At 53.8% G+C, this 24,685-nt stretch overlaps 1 protein-coding gene across 1 annotated transcript in view; it reads left to right on the top strand.

Moving 5' to 3' along the window:
- The window catches only part of CACNA1I (calcium voltage-gated channel subunit alpha1 I), a 113,499-nt gene that overhangs the window by 31,605 nt on the left and 57,209 nt on the right, over nt 1–24,685 (top strand). Inside the window, exons 4-5 of the mRNA XM_055328957.1 lie at nt 2,079–2,212; nt 18,375–18,472. Coding sequence (XP_055184932.1) covers nt 2,079–2,212; nt 18,375–18,472 — 232 coding nt within the window. The remainder of the gene's footprint in view (nt 1–2,078; nt 2,213–18,374; nt 18,473–24,685) is intronic.

Genomic DNA, 24,685 nt, shown 5'->3' with positions numbered 1-24,685 from the left:
CCCACCAGCACCGCCCCCCGCCCCCCCCCCCCCCCCGCCCTGCCCCGCCCTCCACACCCCGCCCACCCGCCCAGCCTTCGCTGCTCATGCCCGCCGCTTGGCCTGTCCTGGTTCCACTGGCTATCCTCTTCATCAGTCCTAGCAGTCCTAGCTGGTCTTCTCCATTCGCTCCCCGCGCCCCCCACTTTTTTTTTTTTTTTAAGATTTTGTTTATTTATTCATGAGAGGCACAGAGAAAGAGAGAGAGAGAGAGAGAGAGAGAGAGAGAGAGAGGCAGAGGCACAGGCAGAGGGAGAAGCAGGCCCCATGCAGGGAGCCCCATGCCTGACTCTATCCTGGGTCTCCAGGATCACGCCCTGGGCTGAAGGCAGCGCTAACCCGCTGAGCCAGCCGGGCTGCCCCCCATTCTCTTTCTTGATCCTTTCCCCCCTCCATCCTCTCTGTATTTTGGAGCCTCTGTCCTGGTCTAGGCCCCGGTTTTCCCCCACCAATTGCCTCCCCAAGCCTTCTGCTCTCCCCAGCCCCAGACTAACCATACTGCCCCATGTCAGCAGAGTGTAAGTGACCCTGACACTCATCTGCCCAAAGCCTGCCCTTAGCTCCGGGTGCTCCTGGAATAAAGGCCAAGCTTGCTGACTTACTCTCAGTTCCCATCAGGAGCTGGCCTCCTGTATCTCTCCTGTTTTCATCTTGGAGGTCCAGATGGGGGCCTAACCTTGGGTACCTGCCATGACCCCATGCAGCACTTGTCTACCTGTAGTGCAGGCTGCTAGGGTTATACCCATTTCACAGATGTCTATAAACACCATGTCATGTCCTCTCCCTGGGAAAACCAGGGAGGAGTTGCCTTCTGCCTTCTGTGTTTCCACAGGACTCAGCAGTTCTGAGCAGCCCTGAGCAGCCCAGGGTCTCAGAATCCCCTGAGGCACTTGTTAAAGACCCAGACCTGGCCCATCTCAAACCTGTAGAATCAGAATCTCCGGGGTGGTGGGTCTTGGGTTCAGGAGGGTGAAAAGCTCCCCATCCAGCCTCAGGCCCCTGGGTGGAGTTAGCCTCAGTGAGTACCAGGCTGGCTTCCCATCCAGATGGTGGGTTCATCAAGGACTCCTTTCTATGTTGATGACACCCAGCTTCTGTCCCCAAACACAGGAAGTGGGTCTGTTTCTTGAACTAAATTGACTACAGCCCTTATTGATCCTGGAAAGAGGAATTCACCCAGGCCCTGTCCTCAGGAACTATCTACTCGCCTGAGCCCATGCTTAGGGACACATTTGGGGCCTCCTTTCTTTTTTTTTTATTTGTTATTTATTAATGATAGTCACACAGAGAGAGAGAGAGAGGCAGAGACACAGGCAGAGGGAGAAGCAGGCTCCATGCACCGGGAGCCCGACGTGGGATTCGATCCCGGGTCTCCAGGATCGCGCCCTGGGCCAAAGGCAGGCGCTAAACCGCTGCGCCACCCAGGGATCCCTGGGGCCTCCTTTCTGAACAGAGGAAGGCAGGGATGAAACCTGCGTGGTGAGGTTGCAGGGGGAGTATCAGGTCTGTTTTGAGAAAGATCCTTCCATGTGGGCTTTGGAATCAGATAGACCTGAATGTCAGTCCTGGTTCTGCCACTTACCTTTTGTGTGACCTGGGGCAAGTCACTTGACTTCTCTGAATCTGTTTCCTCACCTAAAATGGGGCTATCCAGGGGATTGTGGGGACAATTAGAAAAGAGAATGCAGGTCAAATATCTTGCCCAGTGCTTGGCACTTGTTATTAGTGAGAGCCCTTAGCCCTGCCCCCATCTGGGTCCCTTGTCAGTACGCCTGACTTTTGGGAACAAAAGCATGGGCTATATGACCTTGGGCAGGTTCATTCTCTCTCTGGGCCTCTGTCTTCTCATTTGTGAAATGACTTCATTGGACCAGGATCTCTGAGGTTGTCTTCCTGCCCAAGAGGAGACATTTCCAGGTCTTTCCCAGGCCATTCGTGTCCTTACCTGTGTCCCTACCTCACACTACAGCTCCAACCTGGTGGTCCTGTGCCCGAGCCTCATACTGTCCTTGCTTCTTGCCTTCTTCCTGCCCCTGCAGGTCTTTGATGACTTCATCTTCGTCTTCTTTGCCATGGAGATGGTGCTCAAGATGGTGGCCCTGGGCATTTTTGGCAAGAAGTGCTACCTTGGGGACACATGGAACCGACTGGATTTCTTCATCGTCATGGCAGGGTAGGTAGTGTACACCTGACAGTGTACATCTGGTGCACACCAGACGTAATTTAAATAATCTGTGGGGCTTCTGGGTGATAATGATGAGGCTGCATTGTGTAGGACCTCCCTGGGCCCCTGGGGTGGGAGGAATGATGGCCCTTTGCTAAATTACCCGGACAGACAGATACTCCTTCCTCCCTTCTCTGGTAAGACACGTGTCCTTCTGTGCTGTAGCTGATACTGGGCCTGTTTCACACTAACTGTATAACCTTGAGAAAGCTACTTAACTGAAGCCTCAGTTTCTTCATCTGTAAAATGGGGATAAGTATGACTTTGTCAAAACAAGCACCCAATCAATGTTAGCTATCATTTTATTATCCTAGATTGCTCAGCAAGTCAGAGCTAGAGCACAGACTCAGGCACTCTGTGACTCCAAACTGTGGTTATTTCTTTCAAAACACAAGCTACGGCCAGAGAAGAGCCAAGTTACAACTTAGGCCATTTGGAGCATCTGGGGCCCTGCTTGGTGCCTTGTTCTTGCTTTTCTGGGTCAGACCGGGCTGGTGACTATTCATGCATTCATCTAACAGCCAGGGGTTGAATGGGTTCCTACTAAGTGTCAGCTGTGTATTAGGTATGGGGGACGAAGGACAGCAAACACAGAGAGGCTTTGTCTTTCCCAACTACTGCATGGGGAGAGGCATCCAACAGCTGTGGAGGTGAAATGTGTGCCTCACACAGAGACAGGGACTCTGGGAAAAGCACTGTGGTTTTCTGAGAGCATCTCTGAGCCTGGGTGGTGGCTTGGAGGCTTGAGGATGTTCCTGAGGAGGTGACACACACAAGAGCTGAAGGACAAGCAGGTGCTAAGTGTGCCCGCTAATGGGTCAATAGAGCAGAACTGACAACAGGGAGAGATGGAGGGAGACAGGTAAAGGCTGGAGGCCTGCAGGTGCACGTGTTTGTGACAGGATGTGACGTCATGTATGTGCGTGTGTCAGCATGCACGCATGTGTGCAAGATGCCACCGAGAAGGGGCAACGAGGGAGGACAGGCACATGGCCAAGATGGGGAGTCGGTACCACCAAGTATACACTGACCTCCGCAGGGATGTTCTAAAATGAAATGATTTGTCCACCAGTGTTTTTTTTTGAAGATTTTATTTTTTTTTTAAATATTTTATTTATTTCCACCAGTGTTTTAAAAAGATGTTAGACTTCCTCTGAGCACCCTTCCCTAAGAGGAGGGTTCAATTCACAGTCACCCTGTCTGTTATGTAGAGCTCGCTGGAAGTTATGCTGGGTGCGTAGGGTGTCTTATGCACCGTGCCATTCCCTTTGTCAAAGCCCTTCATTCTCCTTCTCATTTTGGTTTGGCTGGAGGCCATCCTTAAGTCCTTTTTTCTTTTTTTTTTTAGAGACAAGGTGTTTGGATAGTGTCATTTCCAGTCTTGCCCGTCCAAACCTGTGTTCCTTTGATCTCCTTGTGTGAAGGACAGTTTTTGTCTGCAGCGCTCTGGAGTCATAATTTCCCTCCTCAGGGCCCTGCATGTGGTCCCATTCAGATCCACAAGCTAGAATTACGGGTGAGTCCAGGATAGGGCCGATGACTCTTCTTGGCTTTTTCCCTGTCAGAGGCTTCTAGGGTTTTCTCCTTACCTTCAGAATTCAAACAGTTCACTAGGGCAAATCTAGGTATAGGATTGCTCCCTGTGGGGCCTTTCAGAACTGGTATTTTCCTTACAGTCAGAAAAAAAAAAGTCTTTTATTGCTTTTTTGGTGATTGCCCATTCTTCTCTGCTCCCTTTTGGTAGTCCCGTGAAGTGGATATTTCCCTCCTGTATCTATTCTCTGCATTTCCCATCTTTTCCCTCAAACGTTTCATCTGTACTAGCAGAGAATTCTTTGACTTGTTTTGTGAATCACCAAATGATGTCCTTTCCTCCAATTACTGCCCCTTCTGGAATCATTCGTCTCCTCTGCGTCTTTTTAATTCCCAAGATCGTTTGTTGTTCCTGGGTTTCTTATTTTTCAGAGCCGCTTGGACCCGTTCTTGTTTTATGGATGCAATATTCACCCGATCCTCCTTATGGATACTAAGTAGGCTTCTTCACACTCCTTTCCTGACCTTGACATCAAAGTATAATTGCCAGAGAGTTAAAAAAAAATAAATGACCCTCTCGCAAATCTTAAAAGGCACGTGATTTATTCACCTCATTAATGAGGACCCAGCAGGATGGTAATCAGGAGAATTAGGAAAATAGGCACTGGAGAGAAAATGTGGGGATGAGAGAGTTAGGTGGGAATCAAAGCTGGTTAACGACCCACAGGGTCATAAAATCATAACTTTGGGGGTTATTTCTGTTGCATAGAAATCACTTACAAAACTCTGCAGGTTAACATGTGATTTCACAGCAGCTAGACCTTTAATTAACAGTAAACAGTGAATGAAACAAAGGTATATTTCCCTAGATAGTGAAATGATCCTTGGCTGGGTCTGTTAAGTAATGCTCCACACTGACATTGTGAGGAAACCTGCTCTCTGCCTTAATCTCACGTTTTTAGGAGAATTTTTCTTGACTCCTGGTTGGAGGTCGGCGTTTGTTTTGCTGGTTTCACTCACTGCCTCCTATGAACACCCCCGCCTTGCCCTTTGGACTTGAAGAGTCTCTGCTGCTTACTGATTGCCCTGTCTGCTCATATTTAGAAATTAAGACAATGGAGGGACACCTGGGTGGCTCAGTGGTTGAGTGTCCACCTTCAGCTCAGGGTGTGATCCTGGGGTCCTGGGATCGAGTCTCACATCGGGCTCCCTGCATGGAGCCTGCTTCTCCCTCTGCCTGTGTCTCTCCTCTCTCTGTGTCTCATGATAAATAAAATCTTAAAAAAAATAAATTAAGACAATGAAGATTCAAGCTGAGCAGAGTGAGCAGTGAGTGGTGAGGTCTCTGGTATCTTCTATTGGTCCTTTGTGGGGTCCACCGGCCAGCATCCCCCTGGGGGTGAGGAAGGGCCGTGCGCATGTGCAGCCATATAGGGCCCCTGTGCCTGGTCTAATGCTCGGTTATCACCATTTTGAAATCTTAATAGGGGATCCCTGGGTGGCTCAGTGGTTTGGCGCCTGCCTTTGGCCCAGGGCATGATCCTAGAGTCCCAGCATCGAGTCCCACGTCGGGCTCCCGGCGTGGAGCCTGCTTCTCCCTCCTCCTGTGTCTCTGCCTCTCTCTCTCTCTATGTCTATCATAAATAAATAAATCTTAAAAAAAAGAAATTCTTAATAAATTTTGAGGGAAGGCCGTGCATTTACATTTAGCACTGAGACCCACAAATGATGTAGCTGGTCCTGATTGTGGGGGCAGGTTCAATGGAGATGTTTTTGCTGGAGGGACTCAGACCTGTCTTATTCTCAAGGTCCTCCCTGTCCTTTCTGCCTAGGGATGTGTGGGTGTGGAGGGCAGGATGGGAAGCCACAACCCGAGGCGCCAGAGCCCAGCCCCCCAGTCCCAGCCCTGCTTGGTGCTATAAATGTTCTGTTTCCCGAGTAACGGGCCTGACATCCCAAGGACGATTTCTTCCTTTCTGCTCCTCCCCTTCCCCAAATTACTGGCTCCTTTTTCAAGCTGTGGAGGAGACAATCTCCACACTGAAAGGTTCCTTCGAGGTCAGAGCCTTTATCTCCACATCCAGCCAGCTCCTGCTTGCATGCTGCCGCTGTGGGGAACTTACCTGGCAGCTGATCCCAAAGGGGGACTGCCTGATGTGCTAGAAAATTCTTTCACTGAGCTGAATTTGTCTTCCCACAGCGCCCATCTGATGGGAATATTCATTCACTTATTCATTTACAAAATCAGCATTTATTGAGCACCTACTACATGCCAGGCCTTGTGCTGGATGGCGGCGGTGGTTGGGGGCAGGTTTGAACAAGACAGATGCCATTGAGATCTTACAGCTTAGAAAACATATAAAACAGAGGATCCAATTCTCAGTAAATTCTAAATTGGGATCAGTGCAGTCTTGAAGTCTCCACACTTCGAAGAAGTGTAGAGGACCGTGGGGTTGTGGGACAGGGACCTGATTTACACAGGGGGTTGGTGGTGTAAAGTAGAGAGACCTGGGCAGTGAGTAAGGGCTGAACAGGAGAGGATGGGGGTAGGGTGTCTCCGGTAGAAGGGACAGCACGCGGAGGGCCTCAGGGGAGGTTTGGAGAAGGGGCATGAGAGGGATGTTAGAGCCTAGAGATCCCAGGGGTGGCCAGATGCTGAAAGATGAGGATAGAGGAGGGTGGTGCCTGACTGCAGAGGGGGCTCAGAGCCTGAGGTGTGCGCATCTCTGACAGATTCATGACAGTCCCTCACATTTTTTTTTTAAGTTTTTATTTACTTATTTGAGAGAGAGAGAGAGGGAGGCTGGGGAGGGGCAGAGGGAAAAGCAGACTCCCCAGTGAGCAAGGAGGCCGACGCGGGGCTCCATCCCAGGACCCTGGGATCATGACCTGAGCCGAAGGCAGATGCTTAACCTACAGGGCCACCCAGACGCCCTTATTCCCTTATTCACTTGAGATGTCCCCAACACTCATCACCATTTGTCAAAGGGTCGGTGAGGCAGCCTCACCTTATGGACTCACTTTAGGCTGCCGTGGTGCCTGGGTGGGGGTACCACCCATTGATGTGATGACTCCCAGTGATGACTCACGGGGCAGAGAGAATGGGCTATCCTTATCCCAGTGCCACATGGTGACCTGTTGAGTGGCTGTGCTCCCTGCTACCCCCTGGTTGTGTTCACTTTCCAGGCCCCATCTCTCCCACCCTGAAACTAAACACAGTTGACCATTTTTTTAAAAATTTATAACCCAAGTACCAAACTGTGCATTTTTTGCTCTTAATTTTATCTTACAGCGATCTCTTGGAGTCCTGTTTCAGTCACTCGTTATATTTACTTCCTGTGCTTGGTCAACTCAGGATGGCGAGTCCTGTGGCACTCCACTAGAGACTCCCTTCCAGTGCGAGACAGACCTTCAGCAATCATTGGGTTATAGTTGAACCCACCTCACCCTCTTATTTAAACTACACTTTTCTGCTTTTGTCCATTAGGAGGTCATGAAATATTCAATGGTGTTATTGTTGAACTTGAGATATTTTTTATTTATGTATCTCCCTTGGTGCATTATGCTGGTAACTTACCTCCTCCCCTAACCAAAGACATGAATGGCCATTGCCGTTTGTGGGGAGGGGACTGGGCACTTCTGTTAAAAGCTTCCCCAAGAATTCCGGTGATGATTCTCTTAGGTGAAGAAGAGCTGGAGGATCCTTGGGGAACTGTGGGGACTTCTTCAGAATGAGGCCAAGCCAGAGCCTTGCCAAGGGCATGGCTGGTGTGGGCCCTGCCTAGGCGCTGCCTTGAGTCAGAAAGCCCTTGAAAGCTCCCAGCCGTGATGCCATCCCGGGGGGGGGGGCCTCTGTGTAGGAAAGTGGAGCAGCTAAGGGATGAGCCTGAGCAGACCAGGAATGGGCCACCAGTCTCTCCACTCCTCAAATACGTGCACCTCCTTGCACCCCTTCTCAGTGCTCCTCAAAATTTAAGGAGGAACAGGATCTTTGGGGCACACGTTAAAATGCAGGTTTCTGGGCCTCACCTCAAGGATCCAGACCCAGGGCATACTGAGGACCTAGGACTTTGCATTTTAACGAAATGCCCAGGTAGCCCTGAATCAGATGGTCTCATTCATTTGACCCTTGAGATGCCCTTGACTGGGAGCACTTCAAGCGGAGATGATGAATCCTGGTTCTGGGAACCCCAGGTAGGGCAAGAAGCACGAGGAGGGCCCCCTCTCTGATCTGGGGCCAGGATCTGAGTTAATTCTCATAACAGGTAGACGTACTTTGTCATTAAAAATATTAACACGAAAAAAAATATTAACATGAGTAGCATTGATGTCAGTAATTCAGCTCCTCAGCCAAGGATCGAGAAGGAGAGGCTGGTAAGAGTCCATCAGACCCTGGAAACGTCTTCTCCCTAGTGAGTGCGTGCGCACAGGGAACAGCTTCCCCACCCCGACTTTTACAGGCTCTTGAGAAACAAAATGTCAATAAGAATTGTTCCTCAACCCGGGACTAGAGCTTTCTAAAAGGAACTCCTCTGCAGGCGCTTGCTGGGAGTACCTTTTGTCCGAAGTGCCTGTCAGTGGTTCTTTAGAAAGCAAAGGGAATTGAATCTTCCCAGGCTCCATCCAGGGAGGTGATAAAAAGTAAGAGCATCTACTGTTTGCTGAGTATTCACGGTGGGCCCAAGCTGTGCATTATCTGGTTTAATCTTCAGACTGGCTCTGTGAGGGACGGACTGTGGTCGTTTCCATTTCACAGATGAGGCACGGTAATGGGAAGAGAGCTGCCCAGGGTCACGAGCTGGTAGGGGGAAGGGCCAGGAGGGGAACCCAGGGAGCTCGGCTCCAGAGGCTGCAATTAAGTCCGGTTCTGTGTGGGGATCCCTGGGTGGCGCAGCGGTTTAGCGCCTGCCTTTGGCCCAGGGCGCGATCCTGGAGACCCGGGATCGAATCCCACGTCGGGCTCCCGGTGCATGGAGCCTGCTTCTCTCTCTGCCTCTCTCTCCCTCTCTCCCTCTCTCCCTCTCTCTCTCTCTCGCTCTTGCTCTCACTCTCTCTCTCTATCATGAATAAATAAAAATAAATCTTTAAAAAAAAAAAGTCCGGTTCTTTGAAACTTGCTGGGATGCATTCGGCTGCAGGTAACTGGAAACACAACGAGTGGCGGCTCAAGCAAATCCTGGGGTGTTTTTTCCAACTAACATGAAGTTTATCGGTGGATGCAGGTGATGGCTCTGTGACCTGGGGGCTAATGTCTGTGATTTTCCAGGCCTTTCTTTCATGGTCACAAAGTAGTTGCTGAAGCTGTTGGCCTTGTGTCTGCATCAAAGGAGGGAAGGATGAAGGAAAACAAGGCTATGCCGTTCACACCTGTCCACTTGGGTCAGGAAGACATTTTCTTATCTAGATCCTTCCTCTGTGCTAGCACACTTGGCCAGAATTGGGTCTTGTGGCCATCTTTAGCTGCAGGGGAAGCTAGGAAAATAGAAAAACATCATTGAATTTGGTTTAGTCAACCAAGAATTGTTCCCTGGGGCCAGGCAGAATTGGAAGAAGAGGGAGTGCACATTATGTGGGCAACTCTCAGAGTGTGCCACATTCCTCTCCTAGGGCTCGAGTTTATCTGCCCTTGGTCAAAGCTGTGGCCCTACCACGTTAACAAGCCTAGTTGGAGCCTGCAGAGCTCTGCCTGGGCTGACTGGTGTGATGTGTTGAGAAGTCTAAAGTCAAACCCAACCCATGCAGGCTGTGCAGAGGCTTGTCCCTGCTCACAGACCAAGCTGCGGTCATGGGTGTCAGTGTGTCATCACTGTGGCTGTTTCCAGAGCCTTTAGAGCTGGCCTCCCTCTGCCATGACTCTATGTGCATCATCTGTGAGTCAGGGAAGCACTCCAGGTGTCTGTAAGCCAGGACACCCTCCTGGTCTTCACGTCTTTATATCCTGATTTATCCTGGGCTCTACACGTCTGTCTGCTCCAAGCACTGGGTGCTCTGAGGGCAGGGCTGAGGCTGACTCATCATCGCGGAGTCCCTAGAGCTTGGCTCTGGGCCAGCAAGGAGGGGGTGGCTCTGTGACATGTTTGTTTGGAATCTGTTGCCCAGACACTGTGGAACTGGGGGAGGGGGTATCTGGGGCCATTTTCTTTCTTTCTTGAAATCTTTCTTTCTTTCTTCCTTTTTTTAAAAAAAATATTTTATTTATTCATGAGAGAGAGAGAGACAGGCAGAGGGAGAAGCAGGCTCCAGGCAGGGAGCCCGCGTGGGACTCGATCCCGGGACTCCAAGATCATACCCTGGGCTGAAGGCAGGCGCCAAACTGCTGACCCATCCAGGGATTCCCATCTTTTTTTTTTTTTTGTAAGATTTTTAATTTATTCATTTGAGAGAGAGAGCACAAGCAGAGGGGAGCATCAGAGGCAGAGGGAGAAGCAGACTCCCCACTGATCAGGGAGCCTGGCTTAGGGCTCAGTTCCAGGACCCAGGGATCATGACCTGAGCCAAAAAGGCAGACACTTAACCAACTGAGCCACCCAGGCATGGGGCCACTTTCTTTAAGTTCAACTGGCGCTGGGTGGGTGTGGACCTGGGAAGATTCCAGGGGGAACCTTGGGGTGGATGGTTTTCTCATCTGCTTGTGGAGTAGAGTGGATCAGAGGGATGGTAACCACTCAAGTTCGTTTCCATGGAAACAGGATGCTACAGGCTATGAGGGCTGAGGGGTAAGTCACCAGAGAGTCTCAGGCCACAGGCTGACAAGCCAGACCCCAGCCAGGCATGAATCAGGAATGCCTCTCTCGGTTTCATGGGACTGGAACCCATCGATCCTGGTTTAGGGGAGCTTATCCGCATCTGTCGTGGTACCCAGACTACTCTGGTGTGACCATGCTAAATTTCATGGAGCTGACCTCACAAGGCATATTTGGGACCTATACTTAAAAATGATGCATTATTGTTTATCTGAAGTTCAAACTTCACTGGGGATCCTGTATTTGTGTGGCAGCCCTACCCAGAGATAAAGTCACTGGAGTATTGTCACCTGAGTGGAGCCTTGTCTAGAGGAGATCGGGGATCGCCTGCTGCTGCGGTGCCCAGAGCTTCCCTGTATCCCACCTGCTTGGGGTCCTTGGACTTTGTGGCATCAAATCTTTCCTTGATTCTGAACTTGGCCAGAGTTAGTTTCACAGCATCAGTTTCTTTGGGCTTAAGAACCCCGTTCTAAAAAAAAAAAAAAAAAAAAAAAAAAGAACCCCATTCTTCTGGTTTCATAGGATTTGTGTGAGGATGTAGGGGCAAAAGTGACCCATAAATCAGAAGGTGCTGGACAAGGTCAGGGGTTAATGTTACTGCTCTCTAATTCCCACTTTCTATTATTTCCTCCCTCTCACCCTCCCTGGACTGAACACCTACTATGTGCTAAGTGTCGGGGTAACGGTGTAGGCTGGTGGTCTAGTTATCCACCAGAGCAAGCCTGAATCATCACAGAGTTGCCTCCTGACAGATGATCTGCCATTTCCAGCATCTCAGCTTCCTTCCATTAGCTAAATCTTAAATTACATTTTAAGAAAGCCCCCATAGGCCCCTTGCAAAGATTGAGGAAACACCCTATTTTTATCAGCCACACACAGAAATCATCTGGGAAGGGTATTTCCTGGAAAGATATAATATCTCAGTCATTTTATGTTGCTTCTTGTCAGCTACAAGTTTTTTTTTTTTTTTTTTTGATCATATGTCCCTCAAGTTCTGTGTTTGACAAACTGGTGTGGAGAGCCCACCTCTAAGCCAGACCCTGGGCTGGACTCTGGAGACCCAGCTGGGACTCTGAGCCAGCCCCTGTCCCGAGGAGCCGGGACACAACAGAACATACCTCAAGCCAGAGGTGCCCTCATAGAGGACAGTGGGACCCAAGGCAGGCGAGCTCAGTTCCGGAGTAGGATCTGGAAAGCACAGAGAGGCACGCCAGGTAGAAGGGCCGGCAGTTACAAAGGCAGACAGTCTGGAAGAAGCACGGGGCATATGGGAACATGAGATGTTCGGGTGTTCCTGGGGGGCAGGGCCTGTGGCAGGCAGCGCTGGGGTCACATCAGGGCTTCCAGAAGCCCTTCCTGCCTGGGCTTTCTCAGGCACAAGATGGGACTCAGGGAGGGCTTGAGGCAGGCACGTGTGATTTTTGGGCAAGTGTGAGCTGAGGTTGGGAATGAAGCTGTGCCAGGGGAACTGCTGGCACTTCTTTGGCTCCTACTTGGGCCAGGCTCTGTTCTTTTATTTATTTTTTAAAGATTTATTTATTTATTAGAGAGAGCGAGCAAGAGAGAGAATGCGTGTATGCAGCAGGAGATGCAGTGGGACAAAACCTCAAATAGACTCCCTGGCTGAGTGCCGAGCCTGACTTGGGGCTCAGGGCTTGATCTTACAACCCTGAGATCATGACTTGAGCCAAAATCAAGAGCAAGATGCTTAGCCGACTGAGCCACCCAGGCGCTTGGGGGTCAGGTCCGGTTCTAAGCCCTTATTCCATATAGGAACACATTTCATTCTCCCCACACCCTGGGGAGGTCAGTTCAGTGACTTGCCCAGGGTCACACGGTGCCCTAGCAGCAGAGCTGGGGTTGGGATCCGGCCTCCACGCTCTAACCACTGGGTGAAACTGTCCCCAGGGGTGCAGCCCTATTCTATGCACCGCCATGTGTTTGTGCTTACCGGGCGCCTGAGCAGCTGAGGGGGTGCTTGAGAGCCAGAAGGCGACTGGCCCGATGCCTGATGAGGTGGGGTGGGCTGTGCAGAGCTCCTGGAGCCCCCCTCTGTGGCCTGGGCTCTTTCTGAGCCTCAGCTTCCAAATTTGCAGCGAGGGCCATCATCCCACCATGGGAAGGTGTGCAAAGCGCTTGGCACAGAGTGAGCACTCAGAAAGCTCTTGCGAATCATCCAGGACTCTGGGTTGTCCGTGAGAGAAACCCAAGGCAAATGGGGCCCAAGCCCCCAAAGGGAATGCATTGGCTCACAGAACTGGAAGAAGCAGAGGGCAGATCTGGGATTGGGAGAGAGAGAATGCTCAAACCATATGGTCAGGATCCTGCCTCTCTCCAGCTCTGGCCTCGGCCTTCGTTTGAGTTGGCAGATGTCTTAGGCCACCACGGAGGCAAGATGGCCTTAGCGCCTTAGGGTTTCCAGGTGGTGGCTTAGCCAAGGAGAGCCCTCTTGCCTGTGGTCCCAGCTCGAGGGCTGGCCCATCTAGGGTCCCCTGCCTGTCCTGAACTAGTCACGGGGGCTGGGGGCTGGTGTCTACTGGTTGGCCGGGCCTGGGTCTCTGGGCCTCTCTTGGGAGTGGGGGTGGGGGATCTGGGGGTGGGGAGGGAGGCTCCTCAGCAGGAACAGGTCAGGTTGTGCCCCAAAGAGCAGGTGTCTGCTCTCTCAGCTCGCTCTGGCATGGCCGCACCCGAGCCCCCCTCCTCAAGGATGCCCCCAAACTGGGTTCAGCCTCTCTCCTCCTGGGGTGATGTCAGGACGAAAGTGTTCGCTTTAAAGCAAAATTCCTTGCCTAATTAGGCGCTTGGGAGCTGGCAGGAGGTTAGTGGGGGTTTTTTGTTGATTTTTCTTTTCTTTTTCTTTTTTTTAGACTTTTAGCACCGAAGCTGTGTGATAAAGTAACTGTGTAATTAGGAATTAATTTCTCACTCCCGTAAGTGAGGTCTTACTTGGGGCCTGAGGGAAGTCAGCCCAGTGGTTATTCACTCATACAGTGACCCCCCTTCTCCTTCTCTTTTTTGGAGCAGGCGGGGGGTGGTGAGGGGGCCTCCCACAGGTGTCATCCAGGGTAGGAGGAGGAGGAAGGAGGTAGCTTCTTCTGTCACAGGTATCATTCATGCTAAGTGGATCCCTGAGTGCCTACTGTGTGCTGTGTGGGGCTGGTGTGGGTGTGTGTGTGTGGGGGGGGTGCATGGCCAGCCCTGCCCCCTCTCTTGCCCCATTCTGAGGCTCACTCTACACAGTCTCTCGGGGGTCCCCATTATGTCCCCATTGTTCACAGCTCATGAATAGCCCCTCATTGGCTTTTCTCTATCTCCCTTCCTCCTTCACCACACTCCCTGGGATCACCTCCTGAGTTCTTGGCTCAGGGTCCACTTGAGGGGAACCCACACTACATGGCAGGTGTGAACAGAGTGTGGAATCAGCCAGAGCAAGAGGGGTGGATTCAGCCTGTGGTGTACGGAGGGGATGAGCAGGGGCTTCATGGAGGAGATGGTCCTGAAGGAAGGCTGAGAGCATGGGGAAGGGGACAGGTTGTGTTTGGGGAGCTTGACAGGCCTGGGGTGATGATGTCTCAGACATGTGGAATAGGAGCAGGGCTTGGGGGAGGGGATGGCCAGACTGGAGGGCCCTGTAGACCATGGTCAAGGGGCCTAGACTTTGTTCTGAGGGCAGTGGGGAATCATGGAAGGTTTAGGTCAGGGAGTGATATAGCTAGATTTGAATTTTAGGAAGTTTTAGCTGACTGAGAAAGGGGTGTGGGGGGAGGAAGCAGGAGACAGGAGAATAGTCAAGAGGTTGCTGTGGCTGTCAGGAGAGAGGGATGGTGGTGACCAGTGACTGAACTAGGGCAGATTGGGAGCTGTGAGCAGACTCTGCCAAGTTGGTGCACAGAGTCACCATTAGGACAGTGGGGTTCCTAGGGGGTAGATTTAAACCCATAGTTCCACCCTCCTGGCTATGTGATCTGCTCATCTCTCTCCATCCCTGTCTAGTGTACCCCTTTCTATCCTCTTTCCCTCAGAGAAGAATGAGAGCTACTGGATTCTTCACTGTGCACTTACTACATGTTCTTTATTACTGAATTCATTTACACCCTGTCTTGTTCCCACAGACAGGAGATGGAGGTGCAATATAACACCCCCAAGTAGAAATATAGAAGAGAGGGTTAGAACCTGAGAGAAACGTTTAGGCAAATAGATCTTCTGGAAATATCTTTCTTGCTGCTAAGAACTCAGTAACTCATCCCACCTTTCCCCTTTTGACTTGATTGCCAGGAAGCTCAGAGCTTCCAAGAAATTTCTCCAAGAAATTTCCAAGAAATTCTCCAAGAAATTTCTCACAGGACCTTTTGAGTGGACACCATGAGGGCTGCAAGTGATGAGGTCTTGGGGGCATTTTTTAAAAAAGATTTTATCTATTCATGAGAGATGCAGAGAGAGAGAGAGAGAGAGAGAGAGAGAGAGAGAGAGAGAGAGAGAGAGGCAGAGACACAGGCAGAGGGAGAAGCAGGGAGCTTGACACGGGGCACGGGGACTCCATCCCGGGTCTCCAGGATCAGGCCCTGGGCTGAAGGTGGCTGAGCCACCTGGGCTGCCCTTGGGGGCATTTTTGCAGTAGACTGCAGAAGGTGTGTTCCCACACTGAAGACCTGGAGGGTCGGGTCAGGGGGAAGGGCAAGGGCTGGGTCAATGCGTCTCTGGGCTTGCCAGGCAGTGGCTGCTTCAGTTCACCTCAGAGATGGGCAGGAACCTGATCAGCCTCCCATGAACTGGTTGGGGTCTGAGTGGTGCTCAGATCCTAAAGCTTCCTAACTCTGGGTAGTCATGGGCCTCGGTGACATTCACTTACACCCTGGGTCTCCTTGTCTTAGGGGAACGCAAAGGGAAATCTTGAGCGTGATTTCTTTTTCTTTTTCTTTTTTTAAAGATTTATTTATTTATTCATGAGAGACACACAGAGAGAGAGGCAGAGACAGGCAGAAGGAGAAGCAGGCTCCCCGCAGGGACTGTGGTGCGGGACTTGATCCCAGATCCCGGGATCATGACCTGAGCCAAAGGCAGGTGCCCAACTGTTGAGCCACCCAGGCGTCCTTGAGCCTGATTTCTCACCACAAGGCCTGTCTGTAGATATTTTTCATTCTTGCTCCTGGCCAACCCCGGGGCAGGGTTGCAGTGGGCGGCTTCACTTAAGGACCAGTGGCTCCAGTCCCCCACAGGTTCTGCTTGGGGAGACATGGAGCCAGTGAGGTGGTGTGAGGTAGGGCCAGGGGCCAGGGCAGGGTGGGCCTGAGGGTGCCCAGAATGGGGAGCCCTGGTCCAGGGGAGTGTGGGGAAGGGTGCAGGGGGATCCAGGTAATGGGAGGCTCAAATGGGTTAACACAGGTAAGGCATGAGAACTGCCTGGCAGGCAGTAGGCCCTCAAAACCCATGTGCTTTTCTCTGTCTAGCCATCCGTCTGGAAAGCATCTATTTATTTTTATTGCGAGACTTTGTGGGGATGGGAACAAATCCTGGGCTGTCACCTGCCAGAGCTCAGCAGGTGTGCCCCAGGGCTCCTGAAACAAAGGATCTGAGTGTGTTCAGTCTGGCAGAGGCTGGGAACCGCCACCCCAGCACCCCCAGCAAAGCAAAAGTCAGCCTTGGGGCCCAGCTGTGCCCAGGGTGCGGCGCTGCCCCTGTTGGCAGGATGGAGGGAGGCAGGGCGGAAGGAGGAGGGCAGGCGCGGGAGGGGCTGGCTGGAGCTGGGGTGGCTCCCCTAGGCCTGGGGTGCGTGTGTGCCCGCGCCAGAGAGCGTGCATGCCCGAGCCAGTGTGAGCGCCTGTTTGTGTGCCTGTGTGCCGCCCCCACAATGCCTTCATCACACACGTCTCCCTGGCTGCCTGGAGAGCTCTTTCTACAAAATATGAAAATGACAGTTGGCTCACCCACGCACGGAATCCTCATACAGCTCCGCTCCCTGGTCCCTTCACACACCGCCCTCCGCACACCCACTGCCCTGGGCTGGCCTCCACCTGCAGCGCCCCCCCCTCGGGGGCTGCTCTCTTCTCCTCCTCCCCCTCTTCCTCCTCCCACTTCTGCTTCTTCCCCTCCCTCTTTCCCCTTCCCCCTCCTTTCCTCCCCCTCCTCCTCCTCCTCTTGCCTCCTCGGGTCCCCCAGGTCTCCATCTCTGTCCCTTTTTTTGTCATGCCCCCTTGCTCTTCTGAATTTGGGCTCTGGTAGGAGTGTGTGTGGATGAGGGTGTCCAAGGAGTGAGTGTGTGTGTGCCCTGATGGCTGTGTGCAGGTGTGTGACTGAGAGAGAGAGCATGGGAACCGGAGCCTGTGCCCCAGAAAGCTGGGGGATGGATGGAGGCATTTCAGGCAAAGAAGCTTTCACTCAATTATTCTTCAAGCAGCGGGAGGGGGCGGTGGCTTCACAACACTTGGACAGGTTTGCATGGTGTGTAGGAAAAGCCTTCATTTCCCTGCTGATGCTAGTGACAGGTGGAACTGGCAGTGGTGCTGGAGCCCTGGGGTGGAGGGTGGGGGAAGCGAGGAGGAAGGGTCTGGTGAGCAGCACCCGGGGTCAGGCTGAGGCTTTAGGCCCCGGGGGGCCTGTCTTTCAGGGAGGGGAAGGCAGGGAGAGGTAGCAACTGAGCAGGGAGGATCTGGTGGGAAGCCAAGAAAGCACAGAGGGGACCCCAGAAATCTGCTTCCAGTGGAGACCTGGGAAGACTTCCTGGAGGAGGCAAACCACCTCCAAGGAGTTTCAGGGCTGGTTGAATGTGGAGAGGGAGGGTGGACGGTTTGATGAGAGGAGAGAACTCAGGCAGTGGTGAGGGCTCTAGTGTAGTCTTTGCCTCTGGGTCTCTCCCTGGCTCAAGTGGGCACTCCTGAGCGCTGGGGACAGCTCTGGGTCATTCTTGTGTCTGGATTACCTAGACTGGCCTGTTCATCGTGGTATCTGGTGTGGAAAAGCTTCCAGGACTCTAGGGGCATCTGCCCGGATCCTAAAGCCTGAGTGAGGTTTCAGTGGACGGAGATGAGAGGTAGCATCCGGGCAGCAGGGGCAGCGGGCGCAGAGGCCTGGCGTGGCAAGTGCCAGGAGCCCGTGGGGCCGGAGCCTGGATGCCTGCAGGGAGCATGCTGAGGACAGCGAGGACAGCGTGCATTTTCCCTGCAAGGAAAATACAGTGTGACTGTCACACTCCCGGAGATGTGGCCTGTGACACCCAGACTGGTGTGGTGTGAACCTGGCTGGGTGACCTGGGACATGCGATGTCACTTCTCTCCAGCTCCTCCCCTCACCTGTAAACCTGGCCAGCTCAGCCAGGCTTGTTGAGGGCTTGGGGGCTCTGGGAGACATAAGGTCTGGGGGCTCAAGCCCTCTGCCCACAGCGAGGACTTCACGCACGGAGCTGCACCTGTGGTTTTGCCGTCTGGTCACCCCCTGGGGTCAGCCAGGGGTCCCCCCCATTCCTTGGTTCCCCCCACTAGCCTTCCCTGGTTCAGAGGCTGCTGGAAGCAAGGACAAGAGCCACCTGGCCCAGTGCTGAACACTCAGTGGGGACCCAAGGTCTCTGCTCCCGTGTTCCCTCTGGCCCCCTCACTGCATCTACTGGAATCCCCAGGACGGTGGGAGGCAGATGCCACTAGTTCCACTTACGGAGGTGGGGACAGCCCAGGCCACACCGCTGATGGGGCCGCAGCTGGGACTCTGACCCTGCTGCTCACCTCTCCCCTCCAGGCAGCCGGGGGCATGGAGGGGTGTGCATGGGTGACTAGGTGGCCGTGGCCTGGTCCGTGGCCTAAGTGTCCCTCCTGCCCTGTCCCTCACTCTCTGCCCTTTCTCTGCAGGATGGTCGAGTACTCCCTGGACCTTCAGAACATCAACCTGTCGGCCATCCGCACTGTGCGTGTCCTGAGGCCCCTCAAAGCCATCAACCGTGTGCCCAGTGAGTTGTCCCCCACCAGACCCTCCTTCGCTTAGACTGAGCAGCACCTTCCAGGGCCTGTGCTGGGCATGGGGATCCCCCCATGACCGGACAGATGGGGGTTCTGCTCCCACCAGGCTCACAGGCCTGAATGTGGGCCTGAAGATGCTGGAGGGTGGTCCTGGCACCTCTGAGTCCCGAAAGAACTTGAATGGCAGCATTCTGGGGAGTCTGGCTTTTCAGGGACACAGCTCCTCGTGGGGGTGGCTGGCAAGGGGGACACACGTGTGAAAAGAGGCTGCTTAGTTTGAGGGAGAGCCTCATGCTGGGTTTCACTGGGGAGGGGATCCCCAGGCCCCTCAGGGGTGCTGATTTAGAATTCAAGCTCCATAACCAGACCATGCGTCCACCCACCCACATAAAGACCCACCAATCCGTCTGTCTATCCACATGCCTAGTGTTGAAAGGTTATAACAACAAGCTCTGACATCTGCCCAGATTCATAGTTTCTTTTTAAAATTTTTTTTATTTATTCATGAGAGACACAGAAAGAGAGGCAGACACAGGCAGAGGGAGAAGCAGGCTCCATGCAGGGGAGCCTGATGCGGGACTCGATCCCAGGACCCTGGGATCACGCCCTGAGCCAAAGGCAGACACTCAACCGCGGAGCCACCCAGGTGCCCCAGATTCATAGCTTTCAAAGCTTTTCCATCCCCATGATTTCTCATGAGCCGTATAATCCCTCCACGGGGGAGGTGGGCTGTTCTCATGAACAACCAAGGTGAAAAAACCGCGACTTGGAAATGGGAAGTAACTTGCTGGAGAGGCCTCCTGACTCCTGGGCAGTGTCCTTCTAGCACCCTGAGTTAGGAATAGGATGGGGTGAGGAGGGAGAGGAGGAAGGACCGCCGCCTGCAGGGGTTTCAGCCCTGTTTGGGAGGGACAGGAACTTTGATGAGCACCTGCCCATCTCGTGTGTGGCGTTGGACATACTGACGGCTGACTTAACCCTCTCGACGACCTGTGTGAAGCTCAGAGAGGTGACGCGGTTGGCAGGATGTCACACAGCAATTCAGTGGCAGGACAGGGCTCTGTGCGGAGTTCCATCTGTCCTGAGCCCAGCTCTTTCCCTGGCTCTATCGGAAACCTTGCTTCTCTTCCTTGCCAGAGCCTCAGTTTCCCTGTCTGCAGAAGAGGGGAGGTCCCCTGGCTCATCTTCCTCCTCCACAGTCAGAGTGGTCCTCACTCCCCCAATTCTTAGCCCTGGGGCTTTGGGGCTTTGTCACTGGTCCTTTCACCCAGCCAGCCTCCCCACAGCCCATCCCCTGTGAGTGCCCCGTGGGGCTGGCCTCAGTCCGGGCGGGCCTGGTGGGACCGGAGGCCATGCTGCAGGGTTTTGTGGAGTAAGAGGACCGGGTGGGTGGCCAGACTGTGGCTTCATTCTGAGATGGGCAGGCCGGGTAAAGGGCGGAGGGGGTCCTGGGGGCACAGGGGTCTCAAGGCCACACAGAAAAGGTCACCTCCCCACACCGGAATGTTGACATGATGGGAACATGGGCCCCCCGCCCCAAGGGGCCCTGAGCGCTATCCTGAAGGTCCTGAGGGAAGCATTGGGAGGCTCGGGGGTCGGGGGGTGAGGTGAGTGATGAGAAGCAAAGCAGTGGGGGCAGTGGGGAGGAGCAGTTGAGCACTACCACCTTGGTCCCCTCCCACTGCTCTGGGGAGACTCCCTTGGGGGCAGGGCAGGAGGTGCCAGCTTCTGTCTATCCTTCCCACCCCCACCAATCCTACAAGGCTCCTTCAAGTCCACCTAGTTCAAAACCATCCCATTGAACAGATGAAGACGTGAAGCCCAGGGAGGGCCATGACCTGTCCAAGGTCACACAGCAGGCGACCTGGAGCCCAGGTGTCTACCTAACACACCTGCCATGGTGTGTGTTCCCCTCCCTCATGCCCCACCAACCTTTACTGGGAAACTGGTCCTTCAGTTTCCCAGGACTGGGAGCGTCCACTGCTATGCCTGGTACGTGGAAGTCGCTCGATGAGTACGTGTTAAGCGGACATGCTGGGCTAGTGCATTGAGCAGCTGTCCCCTGACAGGGCCACAGTACTGTCCGCGCTCAGAAAGAGTGGTGCCCAGGGATCGTGGAGTGCGTGGGGCACGAGGTGGGGAGGGAGGGGGGCTGGTGGTCAAACACGGTGTCTGAACTGAGACCCAGTGTGGTCCGGGGATTAACCGGGCAAGAGAGTGTTCTGGAAATGCCGGGCAGGAGCGCGGAGCATGGGTGGGGATGAGCTGGGCTCAGGGCTGTGGGTGAGCGGTGGTGGCTGGGACCAGGCAGGGTGGGACAGAGAGAGTGGATGCATGGAAGGCCCGGGCCTCACCCTGGGGAGTTATGGAGGAAGCCCAGCGTCTGGCAGGAGCAACCTCAGGGGGAGGGCACGGGCAGGGCCACATGTCTCCAGCCGTCCCCACTGCCGTCCCAGGACAAGCAGACGTGGCTCTCAGGAGGCAGCCACCATATGGTCACTGTCACCCCACTGGCCACAGAGCCCACAGGCCGGTTCCCCTTCCCAGACGCATGTGTGCACCTGCTGGGGGTCACACACAGGCGTTTGTACATGATCCTAGGGGTGGGGTGGGGGGACAGGATGTGGGTCTCTCTCTATGGTGGGGTTCTGTACATCGATGTGTGGGGTGCCTGTGGGTGTGAGGGTCCCTGTGACCACAGGAGACCACGTGTGTTGTACATGTGTGTGCCCATGAGGGCATGTGTGCACGTGTGGGATGCATGGTGCCCATGTCTCCCCTGGTCCCCCTTCCTCCCTCTCCCGCAGCACTGAGTGAGGAGCTCATTAGGCAGCTCCTGGCTGTGGAGGTCACTTCCAGGTCCCCAGCACCAGCCTGCCCAGTTCCCTGGAGAAGGGTGGCGATGGGCCCTGCGTTCCCGAAGGCTCCAATTTGGGAGGCTGCATGGCCCAGAGTGCCCAGAGAGGGGTTGGGGTCCTTCCTCAGGGGCCTCCCGCCTGGGAGGCCCAGGCAGCCAGAGTTGGGAATAGCCTCCTGCTTGGAGCTGCCTGCACCTCTCAGCTGACAGGAAGAACTTGGCCTGGGGGAGTGTTGGGAGCACAGACACCCCCTGGGAGCCAGAATATACCCGGTGCGTTCCCTCCCCCAACTCAGAAACCACCCTGCGCCCTCGCCTTGGAGAGATACCTCAAGATCAATTCATATTCATGAGGAATTTAGTTACCAGGAGCCCCTGGTTAGAGCAGGTTGGTCGGTCCATCCCCTCCCTTACCGGAGGGGCAGCTTTGCTCCCCAGTCCCACGTCCTCTGCCCAGAGTTGCCAGGGAATGGGTGGAATGGGGGGGTGGATGCACAAGTTCCTAGAAATGCTTCTAGAGAGATTTGGTTGGTTGCTCCCTTTGTTTTCTAGATGTTTCCCTGAAACATTCCAAGTCCTCCGGTTGGTCTTTAGTTTCCTCTGCCCCTGGACTCAACGCTTTTCAACAATAGCCTGTGGCTTTCAACGTTGCCACTAGATGGCAGGCTGGAGAGCTGGGAATTGTGAAATTATGGGTTATTAATTGTAAAATGGGGGAGCGCGGGTAGCTCCCCATGATTGGAAAAAGTATAGGAATGGCACGATCAGCCAGGAAGACTTAGTTGGGTTGTCAGGGAATGCAAGTTCTGGTTGTTGGCTCTGCCAGGAGCCTGCTGTGTGACCTGGGACGTCCCTTGGTGTCTCTGGACCTCAGTTTCTCTACTTGCACAAAGCAAGAGGAGGACTGGATTAGATGTGTGGTTCTCGACTTTGTCCGGAGTGGACGGGGCACCTGGGAGTCATGGAGCTGTTTGCAGACCTCCACCCTACCTCACAGGTCTCTGTCCTGGCCTCTGATCCTGGCCTCATCAACCTCTGATGGGCAGTGGGAAGCAGAGCATGGAGAAGGTTGGGGAGGGAGGGAGGGAGGAAACACCAGATTGGGAGTCAGGAGGCTGGGTTCTGGCTCCTTGCTGTGGCCTTCAAAGTCACTGTCCCTTGCTGGGCCTCAGCGATAGGGGGCTGGACCATCCCTAAAAGTGTCCCAGCCTGGCCCCACTCAACTCCAGGCCTGCACACCCTGTAAGCCTGTTGCAGTGCCTCCCAAAGCCCATTGGCCATACCATTGAAATATGAAAAGTGCCTTTTTCTCCTCCAGCTAGAAACCAGGGCAGGCCCAGCTAGGCCCTGAGCCAGCCGAGTCTGTGCTGCTGGCCCACATTTGTACCTGACTGACCATCTCAGAGAGACCCATCCAGCTCCCAGGCCCTGGTTTGGCTGTAACCCCCCTCTGCACAGGGGCCTTGGGACTGGGCCGGGGTGGGGCTGATGCAGAGGGTGGAGGACATGCTCCCAGGGCAGGGCCCACGAACAGGGAGGCGAAGCTGACCATCAGGTCCCAGCGACTGAAGCTGTGCTCTACTCGGGCAGGCTTAGGTTCTAGTCCCGGGGCCTCCACTTGCTGGGTGTGGGACCTTGGGCATCCACATTCCTCTCCCCACCCTCATTTCTCCAACAGTAAGACCAGGTTAATAATACCAATTTCTATACAGTTTGGCGAGAATGAAATGCCATAATGTGTGTCAAGAGCTTAGCACAGAGCTCAGTGTGCAGAGAGTGGTCAGTAGGTGTTTACTATTGTGAAGAAGATGCTGGAACATTGAGTTCAGAGGGCTGGGGCATCAGGGCATCTTTGCAGAGGCTGATTTGGGGAGACAGTCACCAAGCACACAGAGGGTTGGGGACGGACCTATGAGTGTAGAGATGGAGGGGAAGAGCCGTCTGGAAGTGTTGGCTGGGGAGGGGACTGCACATCAGGGGCAGGTGGGAGGTGAACTTTCCATATCTCCTGGGGATTTACAAAGAAGATAAGTGGCTGAACTCCATCAAGTGCTTTATGTGGCGGCTTCGTTTTGTTTCATAACAGCCCTAGGATGGTGGTACCATTGTGATGCCCACTTTACAGATGGAGAAACTGAGGCACAGAGAGGTTGAGTAAACTGCCCAAGGCCTCACAGCTGGCTGGGGACAGAGGCAGGGTTTGAACCTGTGTTTGCACGACCCCGGGGCTTTTTGCTCCTTTCCACAACCCCCTTCCTCTCCGTGTAACTTGGACGTGCCCTAGGCAGCCACTCCATCTGCAGGGCTTCAGGAAAGTCCCTGCTCACATCCAGGGTCAAAGCAGAAGTGATGCCCTCAAGGACCCTTCCTGAACACCCTTCATTGTCAGAGCACGGAGCTGTGTGGCCTGATGAGGACCTGTCATGGCAGGAGGCAGGGATGCACGGTGGCTAGTACAGAGCATTGCTGCCAGTAGTCAAAGCTTGGCCCTGCACTAATCAGCTTAGGGACCCTGGGAAAGGTTCCTCTCTTGCTTCCCTTTCCCATCTGCACAATGAGGATGGCACGTAGTGCCCTCCACAGGAGTCTGTCTGCATGCCAACTATAGAACAGGTGCCCAACGACCAGCCCCACCCCTGCTTCTCTCATGGAAGCATCCACAGCAGTTAGACCAGTGGCTCCACACCTCTCAGGCCTCAGTTTCCCCATCCCTAAAATGGAGTCCAAGCCCTCCCTGGCTAGACTGGGGGGCAGCAAAATGTCTGCACAACACCTGATCCTGCAAGGTGCCCTCACCATACATTGATTGCGTGGGTTTCTTATACTCTTGGGATCTTGGAATTAGCATTGCTGAAAGTCACGAAGACTCTTAGCCTCATCAAGCCTCAGAATCCTAGACTCTTGGTTTCAGAGATCCTCAGAGCCCTGGTTTCAGGATGAGAAGTCTTTGAATGATCTGGTCTTCGGTTGCCAGTCAGGCTAAGGGACTCTGGACTCGTGGCTGCCACCTTACCCCACACCTCAGGCCTGCTCTGGCCCTTTCTGCCCAGGTTCGCGGGCAGCTGGCTCGTGGTTTGGCCTGCTGAGGACAGATGCAGAAGGCCCCAGGGTTCCTTCTGGGCTTCTGCCTTGCGGGCATCTGTTGGACAAGGAAGCTGGAGACTCCCTCTGAAACAGAGTTTGCAGGAAAATCTTAGCAGTTTCACTTAAAGTGTATGTTTACTTGGGCCTTGGGCACAGCTGAAGGAGTCCAGGCCATACCTTGGACTTCAGGGCTGTCCGTCCTTGGCACCCACAGGGCCTCCCGAGCACCCTGCAGAGGAAGGACTGGCAGTCCCCAGGGGAA

The sequence above is a fragment of the Nyctereutes procyonoides genome, unplaced genomic scaffold, assembly GCF_905146905.1.
Source record: "Nyctereutes procyonoides isolate TBG_1078 unplaced genomic scaffold, NYPRO_anot_genome, whole genome shotgun sequence".
NCBI classification, from domain to species: Eukaryota; Metazoa; Chordata; class Mammalia; order Carnivora; family Canidae; genus Nyctereutes; species Nyctereutes procyonoides.
The sequence above is the reverse complement of the archived record's forward strand: the minus strand, read 5'-3'. Positions and strand labels throughout refer to the sequence as shown.